The sequence below is a fragment of the Python bivittatus genome, unplaced genomic scaffold, assembly GCF_059951505.1.
Source record: "Python bivittatus isolate LINGU-HERP-01145 unplaced genomic scaffold, Pbiv_v1 ctg000080_np1212, whole genome shotgun sequence".
In the NCBI taxonomy this organism is placed as follows: domain Eukaryota; kingdom Metazoa; phylum Chordata; class Lepidosauria; order Squamata; family Pythonidae; genus Python; species Python bivittatus.
Genome location: NW_028277035.1, coordinates 86,006,568 through 86,022,448, shown reverse-complemented (window position 1 = coordinate 86,022,448; position 15,881 = coordinate 86,006,568). Strand labels below are relative to the sequence as shown.

Here is a 15,881-nt window from a genome sequence, read left to right as displayed (position 1 = left end):
CTGGCACTCCCCATTGCCATTGTTAAGGGAGGATGGCAGGTTGTTAAACGAGTCCCAGGAGGCTTGCAAGCGGGCCAGCAGGCAGGTAAGTGGCTGCTGCTAGGTGGGGGAGGCATGGTGCGAATGCGGCAGAGCCGGGGTGGCTGCTGCTGGGTGGAGGAGGGTGCGAGCAACTTATTGAAGGAACTTGCGACCTTCCCTGCCAGCTTCCCCATTGACTTTGGTTATGGGAAGCCAGTAGGGAAAGTCACAAATGGCAATCATGTGACTGCGGGATGCTGCAACTATCATGAGTGCAAGCCAGTTGCAAACACCCAGATTGTGATCATGACGCTGTGACCGCCAGAATTTCGAGGACCAGTTGTAAGTACCACTTGTTCAGCACCATTGTAACTCTGAATGGTCACTGAACAAGTGGTCATTAAATGAGGATTACCTGTACATTGTTCCTCCGTTTACTCTTGTTTCTTACTTGCTTATGAACCTTGCTCATTTTGTTACTGCCTCTGAATGAACAAGATATGGAGCTTCAGGGAATCAGATCTCCAGGGTTTTATTCCCAAATCAGAGAGAGAATGGCTAAAATCAGGGGATTTCCTGATGGTTATTTTTCAGCCTGAAGAAAGAGCAAGTGTCAGCCCTATGAGGTAGACCAGACTACGAAACCAATGTGGTGTAGGTCAGGGCCACTTTTATTGTAACAGCTATAGTAACAGAATCTTGCAAGTCTGAATGTGCTTCCCCTCCCTCCCTCCCTTTTTCTTTGTGTGAACTAGGGAAAGGCTTGTCTGAGATGTTTTCTCAAGTTACTTTCTTGACCTGGATCTGACTGTTGCCTTGGTAGCATTCTTCCTCCAGTTCTTCACGGCCATTCCCTCTTTCCTTTACAGCAGCAAGATTACAGTTCTCATTGCTATGCAGTGCTTATAAAACATGATACGCTGAGCAAAAGCTGAACCGCAGCTTATATACCTTTGGCCTACTACATTTCAACAAGAAGACAAAGGAAGAGGCAGACACAGTGTAAATTACGGCATGACATTGGAATGTTTCTGATAAACCCATCTGGGTGACTTTCTAGCCATCCTGTCTCTGAGATATGGCCAATGCATATCAACAATGTTGCACTGGGCCATGACTGATTCCTCTCCCCGTGGCCACTCAGGGTCAATTCAGCTTGCTGTGAATGTTTTCTTACAAGGGGACTTTCAGCAGTTCACGTGTATTGGGGTGGGGGTGGGGGACACTTCATAGATTTGGTTGTAAATGCAGCTCACATGGGCTTTCAGTACAATCAACCATATTATCTTTCTTGACTGGCCTCGGGGATTGGGAGTGGGGAGGTACTGTGTTGCTGTCAGCCTTACCATTACAGTTGCAGTGGTCCTCCTCTGTGGGAGAGGCCCTATCTTAGGCCCCTCTTGTGTGGAGTGCCTCAAGCTTGGTTCTCTCACCAGTCTTCTTTAACATCTAATGAAACTACTGGTTGAGATGATTCAGTGGCACAGGGTGAGGTATTATCAGTATGCTGATGATACCCAGTTCTATGTTTTCACCCCTAGCTGGACAAGCGATACCATTCAGTTGCTGATCCAGCGCCTGGAGGCTGCAAGGGTCTAGATGGGGCTCTGGCTCTGGCTCAACCCTAGCAAGATGGAGTATGGAGTAGCTTTGGTTTTTTGGCCCTCCTGGATCCAGAGAGGTGTCATCTTTGACTCTCCGTGGGATAGCACTTGGGCAGAGCTACTGTGCAATTTGGGTTTCCTCCTGTTTGAAGAGCAGATGGAAGCTATGGCTGGGGGTGGGGGGCTTTCCACAGATCCACCTTTGTGCGCCAACTGTGCCCAATCCTGGAGTCTTCCTCATAGCCACACATGCCTTGGTCACTTCCCAGTTGGATGGCTGCAGTGTGCTCTACATGGGGCTGCCTTTGAAGACCATCTGAAAATAACTGGTCCAGAATGCAGTGGGTCCAAGTTATCTGTGGACTGCCTCTCCCTGAGGATGCCTGCCCACTCCACCAGATCGGATAGGATGGGTGTGCTCCAGGTCCCTTCTCTTGAATGTTGTCATCTAGCCAGAACTATGAAGCATGTTGCCCTGTGGAACATCCTTCCCCTGATCCAGCAACCCCCTCACCCTTCTTTTTAAGGCCTTAAAAAGCTGGTTTGTCCCTCGGACATTGGGACAGGGTGAGGCTGGAGCCCAGTGATTGTGATATTGATATATTGGGGAGTGTTGTCTTAGGGCACCAAGAGGTGTTCCTTGGATGCTGGTTTTTACTGTTTATGTTTTTATCTCTGTGGGTGTGAGCTGCCCAGAGTTATGGCATATAAGATGGGTGGCCATATATGTCCTTTAAATAAATAAAAAATATATAATCAACACATTAGGAACCTTATTATCCTGAAAACATGTGTGAAGCAGCAGGCCAAGATTTCCTCTCACTTTTTTAATCTCTCCATAACCTATTATTATATTTTAGACTGGATCAGAGAATGTGAGCTTACCAATCTCGCAGGTGTTTCCTTGTCTCTGCTTTCAGGTAAGAACAATATTTCACCATGTCTTCTCTCCCACACATCATGATGCTACCTGCCCACAGTAATATCTGGCATATCTGCTCCCTACAACTGCACCATCAGGTATCAGAAAACAAGATTAAGGCAGAGTTATAGGTAGGATATTTTTACCCCATTTTCACACCTACCACATTTCTCAGAACTGCTCCTAGACACCGTAAGATTGAGGTCCTCTGGAGCAGTGTTTCTCAACCTTGGCAACTTGAAGATGCGTAGACTTCAACTCCCAGAATTCCCCAGCCAGCATGCTGGGGTGGGGGGGAATTCTGGCAGTTGAAGTCCACACATCTTAAAATTGCCAAGGTTGAGAAACACTGCTCTGGAGGGTTGGCCTGAGAACTCTTAGGCAGATGTGCATGGTCTTGGAGTGGCACCCGAGGACTCACTGAGGTGGGGCAGGAGATTCACAGAAAGTTCTGCAGACTGTTTCTAAGATGAAACAGCAGAAGGCAGAATTATAGAGTGATTGTTTTCACCTCTAACCAGCAGCTACAATAATAATCCAAAGCTCCTGGATTATTCTAAATCAGGGAGGGACAAGCTGTAGCCCCCAGATGGCATCAGGCCTGCAAGGACATTCTTTGTGGCTCTTCCTGACCCCTCCAGGATTCCCTGTAGTGTAAACCCTCCAAGGAAAACCGTAAACCTACCATAGATATAATATAGTTTAAAAAAACAAGCCTATCTCTACCAAAAATAGTCCCACCCATTTTGAACCATTGCCTCACCCATTCCAGCCCCAGGCTCTTTAAAAATGTTAAGTGCAGGCCCCCATCATCAAAACTTTGTCTACCCTATTCTAATGGTGCCTGATTGACCCTTGATTTTCTCAAAGATCAAGAGCTGATTTCTAAGTTATTTGTACTGTATGGCACCTTTTATTTCCCAAGTTTCAATAAAGCCAAATAAGAAGACTTGAGATGAGGCTTTTAATTAACAGAGGTTTTATTGGCCAAGGAAACCTTCTGGATGGCTCAAGGAGTGTTGCCCAGAACCACACTTTGCAAAGTGAGCAACAAAGATTTTATAGGCATATTCAGATAGTACATCCCCTCATATCCATACAAGGGAATTTTGGGATGACCCAGGGAAAAGTAAAGGTGGGCCTAAAGAGGTGAATCTAAGTTTAACTTTTTCTTCTGGTTATCAAGGAAATACTTAACTTCTTTGGAATTTGGTGCCTCTGCCTGCCCGGTACGAATCTAATTTATAGCTTACTTGTTCAGTCAGGCATCTGGCTAATTGCTTCTAAAGGAAATGGGGTGGGGGAATGCTGTGCTCTCTTAGAAGGCAATCAGGCATTCAACAAAGAGATAAGGTGGGGGAAAGAAACGCTGTGCTCTTTACAAAGCAAGTTAATCCTTTGTAAATAAGATAGAGTGCACTATCACATGCATGCCCACACATTATGAGAGAGTGTAAAATTGTGTATCAAAACAGTGCCCTTCAGTACCAAATGAGTTTTGGCAGATGGCAGCCCCTGGCCAACCTGATCTGGAGGTCAGAAGCTAAGCAATGTCAAACCTGGTTAGTGCTTAGATGGGAAGTAATCTAGGAAGAGTTTCCAGGGTTGTAGACTTGTCTGGGGAATTCAAGAAGCATCTTAGAGCAAGGCCATGACATCCATACTGTTGACAAAAAACACTGCACAGATGTGCCCATGACATCACCAAGAGCTGAGTTTGACTGGAATATCCGACTTGTACTCCGAATGGGAGGGTACATTTAGACAGCCTCCAGATTGTGCCTGACACCATCTGGTGAACTACTTCACGTATGCAGCAATTCTCAGATAAATTTGTCTCCTTTCTATGTCAGACTTTGTCTTTGGAGCTTAGTATGCAATTGAAATGGCATGTATGGCAATCCACAATCTGCACACATCTGGTGGTACAGCATCATCAATGGCCAGATAAGCACTTTGAGAATTGTGATAGGGACACCCAACGCCCTGCATGGTGACTGGAATATTACCATCCTTAACCAGTTGTTAATGCATGGAGGATGGGAGGGCAGGATAAGCCCTTCCCTCCCAGGGGCATCCACAGGGGGGTTCAAAAAGTCAACCATGCAGTTGAGGCCCTGGGACTTCCTTGTGCCAGTCTTCCTTGTGCCAGTCTTCCTTGTGCCAGTCGGATGTATGAACAGACCAAATCCAATAGGTCCACAGATTCGCATGAGATTCCCTACACTGGATTGGATCATGCTGGCTTCAGAAATGAGACCATGAGCCAGAACTGATTCCAAACAACTGGAGATGGAAGGGGCAGAGAGGACAGCTGCTGTTGTGGATGCAAGGGGCTTTGCTTCTCCTTTGGAAGCTGATATCCAACCTTGTTATTCCTCCCATAGGTTGGTACTGCAGCAGTATAAAAATCTGATGAATGAATTAATTAATTAATTAATTAATGAGGATTTTGGGGGTCACCTCTCTCTCTCCTTATTCTCTTGAATATTGTGTTCTTAGGTCTGGCCCAAGATTGAAGGCCAAGTTGACTCACCTCGAACTCATTTCTGTCCCTTTGCAAATGGTATGAAAATTATATTCATTTAGTTTTTGAGTTTTTAAAGCAGATAACCATTGGCTAAAACAAATGTAAATATATACCTATTTTCTGGGTGGGGTTGCTGGGAAGATGGCATTGCTTTGATAGAAATGCAACTACCCATTTCAGACCCGGCAGCTTTGACCAGGGCCTGGGCACACAGCCGCCTGGAAGTTCACACTGCTGGTGGAGGACTGAGCTGCTTGGTTTCTTCTCCATGTGACCTCCAAGGAGAGCTGGTTCCCTGCTGGCAGATGGAACAGAACGCCTGCCACCCTCTGCTTCCATTTCTGCATCTGGTCCTCACTCCACGGGTGAGTAGAGAAAGCAAAAGAGGGAGGGGAAAGAGACGTGTCAATCAAAAGATGAAGAACAACCTGAGAACTAGAAAAGTGAGAAGGTCTCATGTCAGTGGTGCTGCTGCCAGGTTGAAGGGGTCCTGGTAAAAAATTCCCACTAGGAACTACATAACACACCCCTGGTTGCTGCAATCCTCTCTCTCTCCCCTCCCAATTTGTCCCTTTTCTTCTTTTTGGCTTTTTTGTTCTCCCTCCTGCTTTTGCACTAAGCACCAGCTTGCCCTTCCTTCCTTCTGCTTTTAGGACTCTGAGGGACTTGCCAAGAAATTATGCATCTGACATCTTCATTTCTCCAGAAGACCTCTAGGAGATGGAAGGGGTGGGGGCTCCAGCCGTTCTGCCATAGGATTGCTTGTAACAAACTCTTCCCAACTCTCATAGGTACCACAGGAGTTCCCAAGACTGCGAGCTCATCCCAATCTCTGTGTGCAGGTAGGAACAGAAAAATCAAGAAAAATGGGCAACTTTACTTTTCAGTTTCCAAGGATCCTCCTATTTTAGCAGACATGAAACGTCAGAATGAGGTTGCCAAAGTTGCTCTGGAGTTTGGACTGATTTGCAGGAAAAAGGACTGGACAAGAGGATATCTTTGGTGATCTTTGCTTCCTGGAGCTGTTGCTTCTTTCCTTTAGCTCAGGCTGATGTGATTTTATTGAATTTCATCCATAGGATGTGGCTGGATCCATCTCTTAATCTAGCTCAGTGTTTTTCAGCCTTGGCAACTTAAAGATGCCAGGTGGGCCAGGGAATTCTGGGAGTTAAAGTCCACACACCTTAAAGTTGCCAAGGTTGAAAAACCCTGATCTAGATTTCCCTCTTCCAGACAGAGAGTCTTCTAATGCGGCTGTCTTCATGCTGGCCCCTTCCAGATATATCAGGCCATGAGATGCCAGATGGCCAAAGAATGCCAGATTCAGGAAGGCTGTTATGACTGTATCTTTCGCCATAACTTCCCAATCAAGATCACAAAGTTTCTTTTCCTAGGTGCCAAGCCTACTCTATAGTCTACAATTTTAAAAGGTACTGTGATGGAATAGAATTATGAAGGCCAGGCTCAGGGAGATAAACATTTTCTTAGCTCGCCAGAGGAGCGTGGGAGATACAGGAGGATGAGACTGGCATCTCCCTGAGGAATTCACAGTGTTGTGGCTGGCTGGCTTGGGAGCTGGGGTTTCAGTCTGGGAAGATTCTTGCTAGAGGTTGTAGCTAATAAACATAGCTGAACTGAATTTGCATTGTCTCTTGGAGTTCCTTGGGCTAGGCCTGACATCAGTCTTCCCACACTCAAACCCCAGCTCCCAAGCCAGCCAGCCACAACATTGTGAATTCCTCAGGGAGGTGCCAGTCTCATCCTCTTGTATCTCCCACGTTCCTCTGGTGAGCTAAGAAAATGTTTATCTCCCTGAGCCTGACCTTCATAATTCCATTCCATCACAGGTATCCTTACAAAGATCAGTGGTTAATGCAACAAACATTTGCTAGCAAATGTGCATCAGGGCGTTGTGATGGATTTTTATGCTCAGAGGCAAAGGCTGACAGGGTTAGAGCAGTGTTTCCCAGCCTTAAAGGCTATTCTTGCACATGAAAAGCTGAACTATTAATGTGAAAATAGGCACATTTTCCCCATTGCCCTAGATTTAATTCAATTTCATTAAGAATCCAATTTTTTTGGATGTATATCTGACATTTATTACAGTATTTACAGTTCATCCTCTAACAAGGGTTTAAAGTAAGGTAAAGTGTTTCTCAGTTTGGGCTCAAGCTGCTAACTTCATGAATACGTCCATGTAATTTCCTTGGCAGGAACACAATAGCAATTTGCTGCTGCCTTCTTTTAGCTACAGCCCTTTAATCTCCTGGTGGTCTCCCATCCAAGCACTAACCATACTGAATCCTGTTTCCCTTTTTGACAGCAGGCTGGATTGTACCACCTAGCTGGACAACAAGAGGGTGATATATCTAAAACTTGCATCTGGTTATATCAAAGCAGAAAAAAGGATTTGATAGATTTGTTGATTTCCAATGACAGACAGTAGGAAATTTGGCCTTCTAAACTGGCCCCAAATCAATTTGAGAGGCTCCAATCGGTCTTAAGTGTCTGTATCTCTGTCTATAGAGGTGAAAGGTGAAACTGCATATTGTTTCCTGAGCAAATGCCCAAGTCACATAAAATAACTATCACCACTTGAGAGTCTGCTTTATGACTCTATCCAGCATGCAACAAATTTTCTGCATAATTACATGCTCCACATCCTATACAAATAAGACAAAGAGAGTATAATTCAACCCCAAATTAAGGTCTCCCTTGTTTTATTGACTGCTGTAGGAAAATGAAATCCAGAGACGCATTTTTTCCAATTTGTTTCTGCATTGTGTTTCTATAAGTATCTTTCCAGATTGGAAGGTCAAACCTGGGCAGCAAAGCAACCCACTTTATTACTAAATAGAAATTACGTGATTCTCGTTGATCTCCCCAAATTCCAGCAATTCAGGTTTTCCCTCTCTGTGCAGGTGAGAAGCAATGGAAGTGCCTACCTCCAAAGCTGCCTGCAAGATGGTAAGTAGATTTGTGCCATGTCGTTCCCACAATGAGCTGTTCTATTTATTCTGCACCATTTGTTTTAGCTCCAAAAGTGGTTCCAGGAGCAGCATATGAAAATCAGCCACGAGACTGCCCTTATTCTAAAGATTCAATCATCTGAAAAATATGGTGCCAAATGAAACGGACGGGGGGGAGAGCAGGGGAAAGCAGACTCAAGCCCTACTGTTTACCCTTTGCTAAGATTTGGATCTGGACCCAGCTCTCTTCCCACCTCTGCTGTTCCTTTCCATTCAGCCATCGATTTGCCCCATGCAAAGGGCCCAGTGGAGATCAAGAACATAACAGGAAGCAAGATATCCTCTCCCAGCCACTTGAAGGGGCCTCTGCCCGCTGTCAACTCTGTGAACGGCATTGACGCTATTGCTCTGTCCCCTCATTTTATCCACACGGAGAAGTCAGCCTTTCCCTGGCATATGGGAAGGGGGACGGGCTTGCCACAAATGGCTACAATTCCAGGACTATTTTTGTACAATGCATGAACCCATCACTTGGGACACTTGCAATCAAGCGGTGTTTTAATTTCAAAAAGAGAGGGGCTGCCATGTGAAGCTTTCTCAGAATTTAGCTTTCCTGGTTCCAAAGATGCTTGGGAAAAATACCCTCTGGTTTAAAATACCCTCTGAATACAAGAACTGAGTCTAAATCCACTAGATCTTTGGCTGTGATTAATCTTTTATGCTGCTTTGCTTTGCTCCTAGATGTCACAGGAAGCCAGCAGCCAAGGGAGCAATACTCGCTGTTTCTGGAGACTCAGGATCCTCAGGGGAATTCCTTAGTCCAGATCATGGAGCAAGGCACCTGGGTCTCCACCGCTCAGGTCTTCAACACAGTAAGACCTTTCTCCAGCCTTCCTCTTCCTCCTGCTGTGAGTCTGATCTTCATTCCAGTGGGGAATCCAGTGCTCCTTTCACTTTTTTTCTTTCCTTCTTTACAGAGAAACAGGATGCTGGAGGAAGACCTGAGGGACAGTATACAGGCGGGAAAGTGCATGCAAGTGAGTACTAAAATGAGGGTTGGAAGCCAAGGTAGTGGAATGCTATGACTCAGAGGGAGGAAATGAACAGAAGAGAGCACATACTTGCCCTTGTACAATATATTCCAGTAAATCCTTGGTAGATGGATCGAAGTCCCCAGACAGCTTCTCCATCAAAACAGGAACTACCCAACACGTGGGCACTCATTTCAATCCATTTGGAGAAGTGGCAGCCCTGTTGATGTGCCTGAGCACAGAGATGGATGTGGGAAGAGCATCCCAAGGAACAGCAGCTCAGATATTCCACCTGCCTATTTTTAATACAGGTGGACACCATGATGTGTTGGTAGGCTCAAACTCCTTTGTCTGGGGTATCAATGATTAATCCAGTGTTGTCCAAACTTGGCCACTTTAAGATGAGTGGACTTCAACTCCCAGAATTCCCCAGCCAGCATGGCTGGCTGGGGAATTCTGGGAGTTGAAGTCCACTCATCTTAAAGTGGCCAAGTTTGGACAACACTGGATTAAACCGAGACCTTTGTAAGAGAAGGTGAGGCTATTGCCATAGGTGGCCCTGCTACTGGAGAAGTTTTCTTATACCAACAGTAGGGAATCTTTTTCTGTGCAGGCCAGGATTTCCTTGATGGTGTTGCCCCTTCCCCTCCCCTCCCCACCCCACCCCTCCCCTCACCCTTTTTTTCTGTTCCTCCTTCTGCCACCTTTATATATTGCATGCATCAGGAGGTCTAAGAGGCTTGAAATAACTGGGCTGATTGTCCGAAGAACACAACAGTCAGTGTTAAGGAAAGCTATGTCAGGTGTGCCTACAAAGATCTTCTGTTTCCCTGTCTTATTTTTAGGGTGCTTGAGGATTTCTTTCAAATATCTCTTGTTGATGTTTTTGAGATGTTATTGCTGTATTGGAGGGGGTAGAACAGGCTAGTGTGAGTGTTGTCTTCTGGATCATATCTTTTGCTCGTTTTGGAGCCTCCCTGACTGTCCACACTTCCAAATCTGAAAAAAGCCAATGGGAAAAGATTCTGTCATGGTGTCTTCTCTTAGTTTGAATGGAAGCTTGTAAAATCATGGCAGTTCATGCAATGAAAAACAGGACCTTCACATACACACTTTGGCCACCTCCTAACTAAATAAAAGCAAAAACTAATCCATAAAACATGCAATGAAACGCAACCAATTTCCTTAAAACTCCCAAATAAAATATATCAATTTTTCTAAGTAATGGTCTCTTCTAGATAGACCATATCCAGGATCTTAGATAGGTACATCATATCCAGGATCTCAGGATGTGGTTATGGGGAATTTGGGAAAGGAATGGAGGAGTTCGGCATGAGTAAATGAGCTGATAGCTTAGCTCATAAACGGCCACTCAGCCAAGCTAGGGAGAGATCTGAGGAAAAGCCTCTTGAAGTATTCCAAGAGACACAACATAAATGAAGATTCTTTTGGCAATCTGGAAATTCTTCTTGCAATTTGCAAGATTCTGTATTTAGCCCAGATGAGCATTAAGAGACCTCCCCAAAATCTGGGTACTTCTTGCTTTCCTGGTCTTGCCTAGCTGTGTGGGGCTTGACAAAGGTGAACATCATTACAAGGCAAATGTTCTTTATTGTCTTCTACAGGTGTGGCAAGCAGAAGGAACCAATGCTACTATACTCTGGGCATGTTCAAGGAAGCAGTGTGAGTGTCTCGTGTTTCAGATGAAAGACTAATGCTACGTTGAAACCCACCACATCAACAGGCTAGAGTAGCAGTTACACAGAAAAGGACTGGACTGTTTCTATGGAGCAGCCCTGGGAAGGGGAGCAATGTGGGTCAACTGATAGACTTAGGAGGGGTGCTGGTTCCTAATTGCAGCATTATAAGCATGCTATAAAAATGATTTTTCTTCTGGTCATGCTTTCAAGCAATCTTTTCCAATCTGGTGTCATTGAGATGAGTTGGACTACAGCTCCCAAAGTCCCTGGCCAACATGCCCATATCTGGAGTTCACCAGGTTGGAGAAGTCTGCCTTTTATTTATTTATTTAGAAGATTTATATGGCCGCCCATCTTATACAGTGTAACCAAGGGTGACTAACAGCAGCAGCATAGAAGAATAAGATACAAAATTCATCACATATAACCAAGGCGCCATAGCATTCCATACCAGTGTACATATAGTATGTGCTGGGCTCAACTCCCATCCTGATCCACCGCCTGACAGGTCTTCACAGCCTTCCAGAAAGCCAGGAGGATAGGGGCCCTCTGGATCTTGTGTGGAGCTGTTCCCTAGGACAGATGCTGCTATGGAGAAGGCCCATCTCCTAGGTCCTGCCAGATAACATTGTTTAATGGAGGGGACCTGTTCACCCACCCTATCTGATCTGGTGGGATGATCAGATACCCTTGGGAAAAGGTGGTCCCTCAAATAATCTTGCCCCATGCCATGCAGGGCTTTAAAGGTGATAACCAGCACCTTGAATTGCATCTGGAAGGAAAGTGGAAGCCAGTGCAACTTGTGCAACAGTGGTGTAACACAGGAAAACCACAAGGACCACAAACTGCATGCACAAGGTACCCAAAACTGCATTCTGGACCAGTTGAAACTTCTGGGTGATCTTTAAGAGCAGCCCCATGTAGAATGTATTGCATCAGTCCAGTTGGGAAGTGTCTAAGACATGAGTGACCAGGAATGGGTCCAAATGACACACAAGATGGATTTGTGAAAAAGCTACAGCTGCCACCTGCTCCTCCAGCAGGAGCCGCAAATCTAGGAAGACCCCCCCCCCCAAAATTGTGCACTAACTGTGTTTGGGGGAATGCTAACCTGTCAAGAGTTAAAGATGGCAACTCCCCAGATGCAGAGGACCCAAAGAAGTCTGCCTTAAAGTGAAGCTTGGGCTATCTGCTCAAGACTTTGCCTTTCAGCCTTAGCCAATGGGGAGAGGGAGGGAACTGGGACCAATTTCATCTACAGCACTGAATTCCTGCCCTCCATGCTTTGGTGCAGATTCCCGGACGCACTGGGTGCTGATCTGGTTGGTAACTCTCCTAGGTAGCTGCTCTATTCTGCTCATGCTCCTGTTCAAGAAAGAAGCAGTAAAAGGTATAAGAACTTTCTTGTTTCTCAAAACCCCACTCTAGTCCTGGGCAGCCATACTCAGCCGGCATTGCCCCAGTTGCTTACTCCCTTGCTCTTTTCTTGATCCCCTTCATCATAACCTTTGCCTCCTGTCTGCTAACAATCCTGCCTTATCTCTAATCCATTTGCCCTTTACTACTTTGCATTGTATTTATATCCTTGAATGTTTTCCTTTTTAAAAAAAAAAATGATTTTATTAGAGTTTACAAATACAAAGATAAAAGACTAATGCAAACTAAGGAAAATATAAAAAATAAAGAGAAAAAGAGAAGTGTAAAAAGAAAAAAGAAAGGAAAAAGGAAAGGAAAAAGAAGATATATAAAAGATTACTCTCCGCTACCTCCAGACAAGTATAAACCATTTCAGTAACTTAACACCTTCTCTAGTATTTCAGTTTTTTTAAAAAAAATTTCTTCTTCCCATATCTCATCCCTTACTAATAATCAAATTGTAAAAACTCATCATTCAGTCCTAATCAGCAAAAGTCTATTAAGAGCTACCAGAAATAGTAACATATGTATTTTAACCTTTATCAAAGAAATCAGTTTTGTAATCCAACTAATCACTTTGTCTAAGAAGTAAAGGAAAAGAAATCTCTCCTCCACTTATAAACATAGCTTCGTCATTCAGTTCTGGTCAAAAAAAAAAAAAATCCCATTAATAACTAACAGAAACCGCAACATATATTTTAATCCTGGTCAAATAAGTTCACTTTGCAAACCTTCTGTTTTTAAAGTCCTTGATAATTAATCCTGTCAAATAATGTTGATTTCTTATCATTTTCTCTTTGTCTCCTTTCAGGAACAGCTTCAGTAGTTTCTCTTTGTCTCCTCTCAAAAACAGCTTAATTGGTTTAACACATTTCTTTTGTAAATCCAAGATAAGAAGGCTTTCCAAGTCACTCTTCTGATTTATTATTTGTATGTCTCCTTTAATTATTATGACATCAGCTGGTTTCATTTGTAGATCCATTCTGACATATTTTCCATATCACTTTTACAATCCAGCATTTTTTTAAACTCCAAATTCACATTCAAATCAATCCCAGTCTCTCTTTTATCCAGTAAAATCTGTTGTTCTTCTATATCCTCTTTTATTGTATCAATCTTGTAAGTAATTTCTGAGTACACTGTTCCCAAACAGCCTTAATTTCTTCTATAGTTAAATAGCTCCATTGTATTAATAGGTCTCTTCTTCTTTAATTGTAATTGTTTATTCTTTCTGGTTCCCTCTAGTCAACCTTCAAGTCCCCTCTTATCATATGTTTATTTTCCAGTCAACAATACCCATAGGAGGATTTCTTACAATTAATTTCAAAATCTTCATATATTTTTTATAAATTTTAAAACACTTCACAGGAAATATTCTTTCAAGTCCATCTAGCCCCTTAACTTTCCAAAATCCACATTCTACTCTCCCTTTTGCTGTTTTCCAAAAATTAAATATTTTCTTTTTAGTCTTTACACTTAGATGAAGCTTCTCTCATCCAAGGTAGAAGGAGATTCTCCTAGTGTAATAAACCTTGCTCTTTGGAAGGTTCTTAACTTCTAAGAAATCAGTAAAAAGCAGCTTCCTAAAGTAATTAAGAGAGGAAGTAGGTGAACCCAGTGTCTTTGAAAAGCGCCAAACTGTGGCTTAGGCAGAATTGTTTTCCCCCAGCTCCCAGAACTCTCAGACCCACTGGAGATCGCTATTTTATGATCTCTTCACAGGGGGATTCTCTATGGAGCAAACTTGTGGGTGATCCTTGTCCTTTCCTTGATCTGGAGAGTAGTCCTGAGAGTAGCCGATCCATTCACTGCCTCCTCTTTCCATCATGGTCGGTCTGCCATTGCTGTCCCCGGAAGTCCTGTATTTCCTTGAATGTTTTCCTAATGTCTAGCAGATGTTATATTTCTTCTCAAGCAATTGCAATGGCTGCTATTTGGCAACCAAGCCAAGTTCAAAGGTTTGCTTTGGATCAAAGGCCCTAGAAAACTGGCGATATGGCAGCCTTTGCTGTTAATGATCAAGCTCAGTGATTCTTAAAGTGTGGTCTTAGAACCCCTGGAGTCCCCCAAGACTCTCTCAGGGGTCCATGAAATCAAAATTATTTGCCAGCCTATGTTGAAAAATAGTACAATATTAAAATCCCATCAAACAATCATGAGAAGTGGTAATGGCAGCAGATGGATCAATTTTAATTTTTAATACAGTAAATATAGAGAGAGCCAGTTTGGTGTAGTGGTTAAGGCATCAGGCTAGAAACTGGGAGACTGTGAGTCCTAGTCCCACCTTAGGCACAAAGCCAGCTGGGGGACCTTGGGCCAGTCCCCCTCAGCCGTAGGAAGAAGAAGGAGGCAAGGGAAACCACTTCTGAAATCTTGCCAAGAAAACTGCAGGGACTTGTCCGGGCAGTTGCCAGGAGTTAACAATAACTTGAATGCATCAACAACAACAACAAAAAGATAAATATAACCCATACAAACCAAAATTTTGGGGGGGGTCGTCCATAATTTTTAAAAGTAGGGAGGGGTCCTGAGAGAAAAAAGGTAAGAAACACTGATCTAGCTGGTCATTAACACCATCACAAGAGACAGTCATGACTCCTGGTGACTGCCTGGACAAGTCCCTGCAGTTTTCTTGGCAAGATTTCAGAAGAAGGGCCTCTTCCTTCTTCTGGAGGCCAGGATTCCCACAAGACCAAAGCTTTTGTTCTCTCTAGCCAAAAGGGAGGGGCTGTGGATCATCCCCCATCTGTGGGCTTGCATTTGAAGTCATGATGGATTTTCCTGCCTGTTTGCTCAGGCACCTGGGATATGTATATTTGCTGTCTGGTTGAATGTGAAGAAGGGAAGGATCTGCCCTGCCAAGCCTGAGTGTGTGTGCGGTGGGGGCAGGGGGGTTGTTCATTTGCTACAGAAGCCATACTTCATTCTTCCAACTCAGAATTCACCCACAGCACACACTAGGCTTGGTAGTGAGTGGACTGTCCCCATCCCATTAATGTTTTTTCCTCTATTTACAGGCTGGTTCAAGGCCCTGAAAGAAGATTACAGTTCCAGAGGTAAAGGCAACAGAGGCTGTGGTAGTATTTGGGAGATAAACTATGGCAATAACTCTTTCTTGGGGAGTCTCTTGTCATCACTCTCTTGAACCTCCAGATTTTTCTGTGCCTTTTCTAATCCTCACCCTTTCATTTCTGCCCTGAATGGAGTTCACTTCATTGCCATGTGCTTGAAAGAGGAGTCTGTGTTCTCATTGGATGTCATTCTTGTCTTACTCCACCTTCTTGCTTCTTGTTGGCATGATTAGGAAAAAAAATGTCCATATGCATTCCTCCAGTCACTAGCACTGGAATCTGGATGACAACGGAGGTTTGCTACTATGTTGAGCACAGTAACAAGGAGAATCCTATCAAAGGCACAGATAATCCTTGCTTAACAACCACTCATTCAGTGACCGTTCAAAGTTATGATGAATGAGGGGGACTTATGACTGGTCCTTGAAGTTGCAGCCATTATAATGTCCCACGGTCATGTGATCACATTTTCCAATGCTTCCTGCTGGCTGCTGACAAGCAAAGTCAGTGGGGAAGCCAGCAGAAAGTTGCAAGTCGTCACATGAGGTCCTTGCTTAATGACCTGCAGTGATTTGGTTAATGACAACAATCGTAGCTGCTGTAACTGTTGTCATATG

General features: G+C 44.0%; 1 protein-coding gene across 3 annotated transcripts in view; it reads left to right on the top strand.

Annotated features, from left to right (window-relative positions):
* The window catches only part of IL17RC (interleukin 17 receptor C), a 33,577-nt gene that overhangs the window by 14,172 nt on the left and 3,524 nt on the right, over nt 1-15,881 (top strand). For 2 of the 3 annotated variants that reach the window (XM_025164869.2, XM_007425380.4), the window contains 10 exons: nt 2,486-2,545; nt 5,050-5,113; nt 5,258-5,442; nt 5,869-5,919; nt 7,999-8,044; nt 8,788-8,918; nt 9,024-9,083; nt 10,703-10,760; nt 12,072-12,167; nt 15,211-15,249. In XM_025164869.2, coding sequence (XP_025020637.1) covers nt 2,486-2,545; nt 5,050-5,113; nt 5,258-5,442; nt 5,869-5,919; nt 7,999-8,044; nt 8,788-8,918; nt 9,024-9,083; nt 10,703-10,760; nt 12,072-12,167; nt 15,211-15,249 — 790 coding nt within the window. Of the gene's footprint in view, nt 1-2,485; nt 2,546-5,049; nt 5,114-5,257; nt 5,443-5,868; nt 5,920-7,998; nt 8,045-8,787; nt 8,919-9,023; nt 9,084-10,702; nt 10,761-11,513; nt 11,636-12,071; nt 12,168-15,210; nt 15,250-15,881 lie in introns of those variants that run through there. The other variant, XM_088134499.1, reaches the window with a different exon arrangement.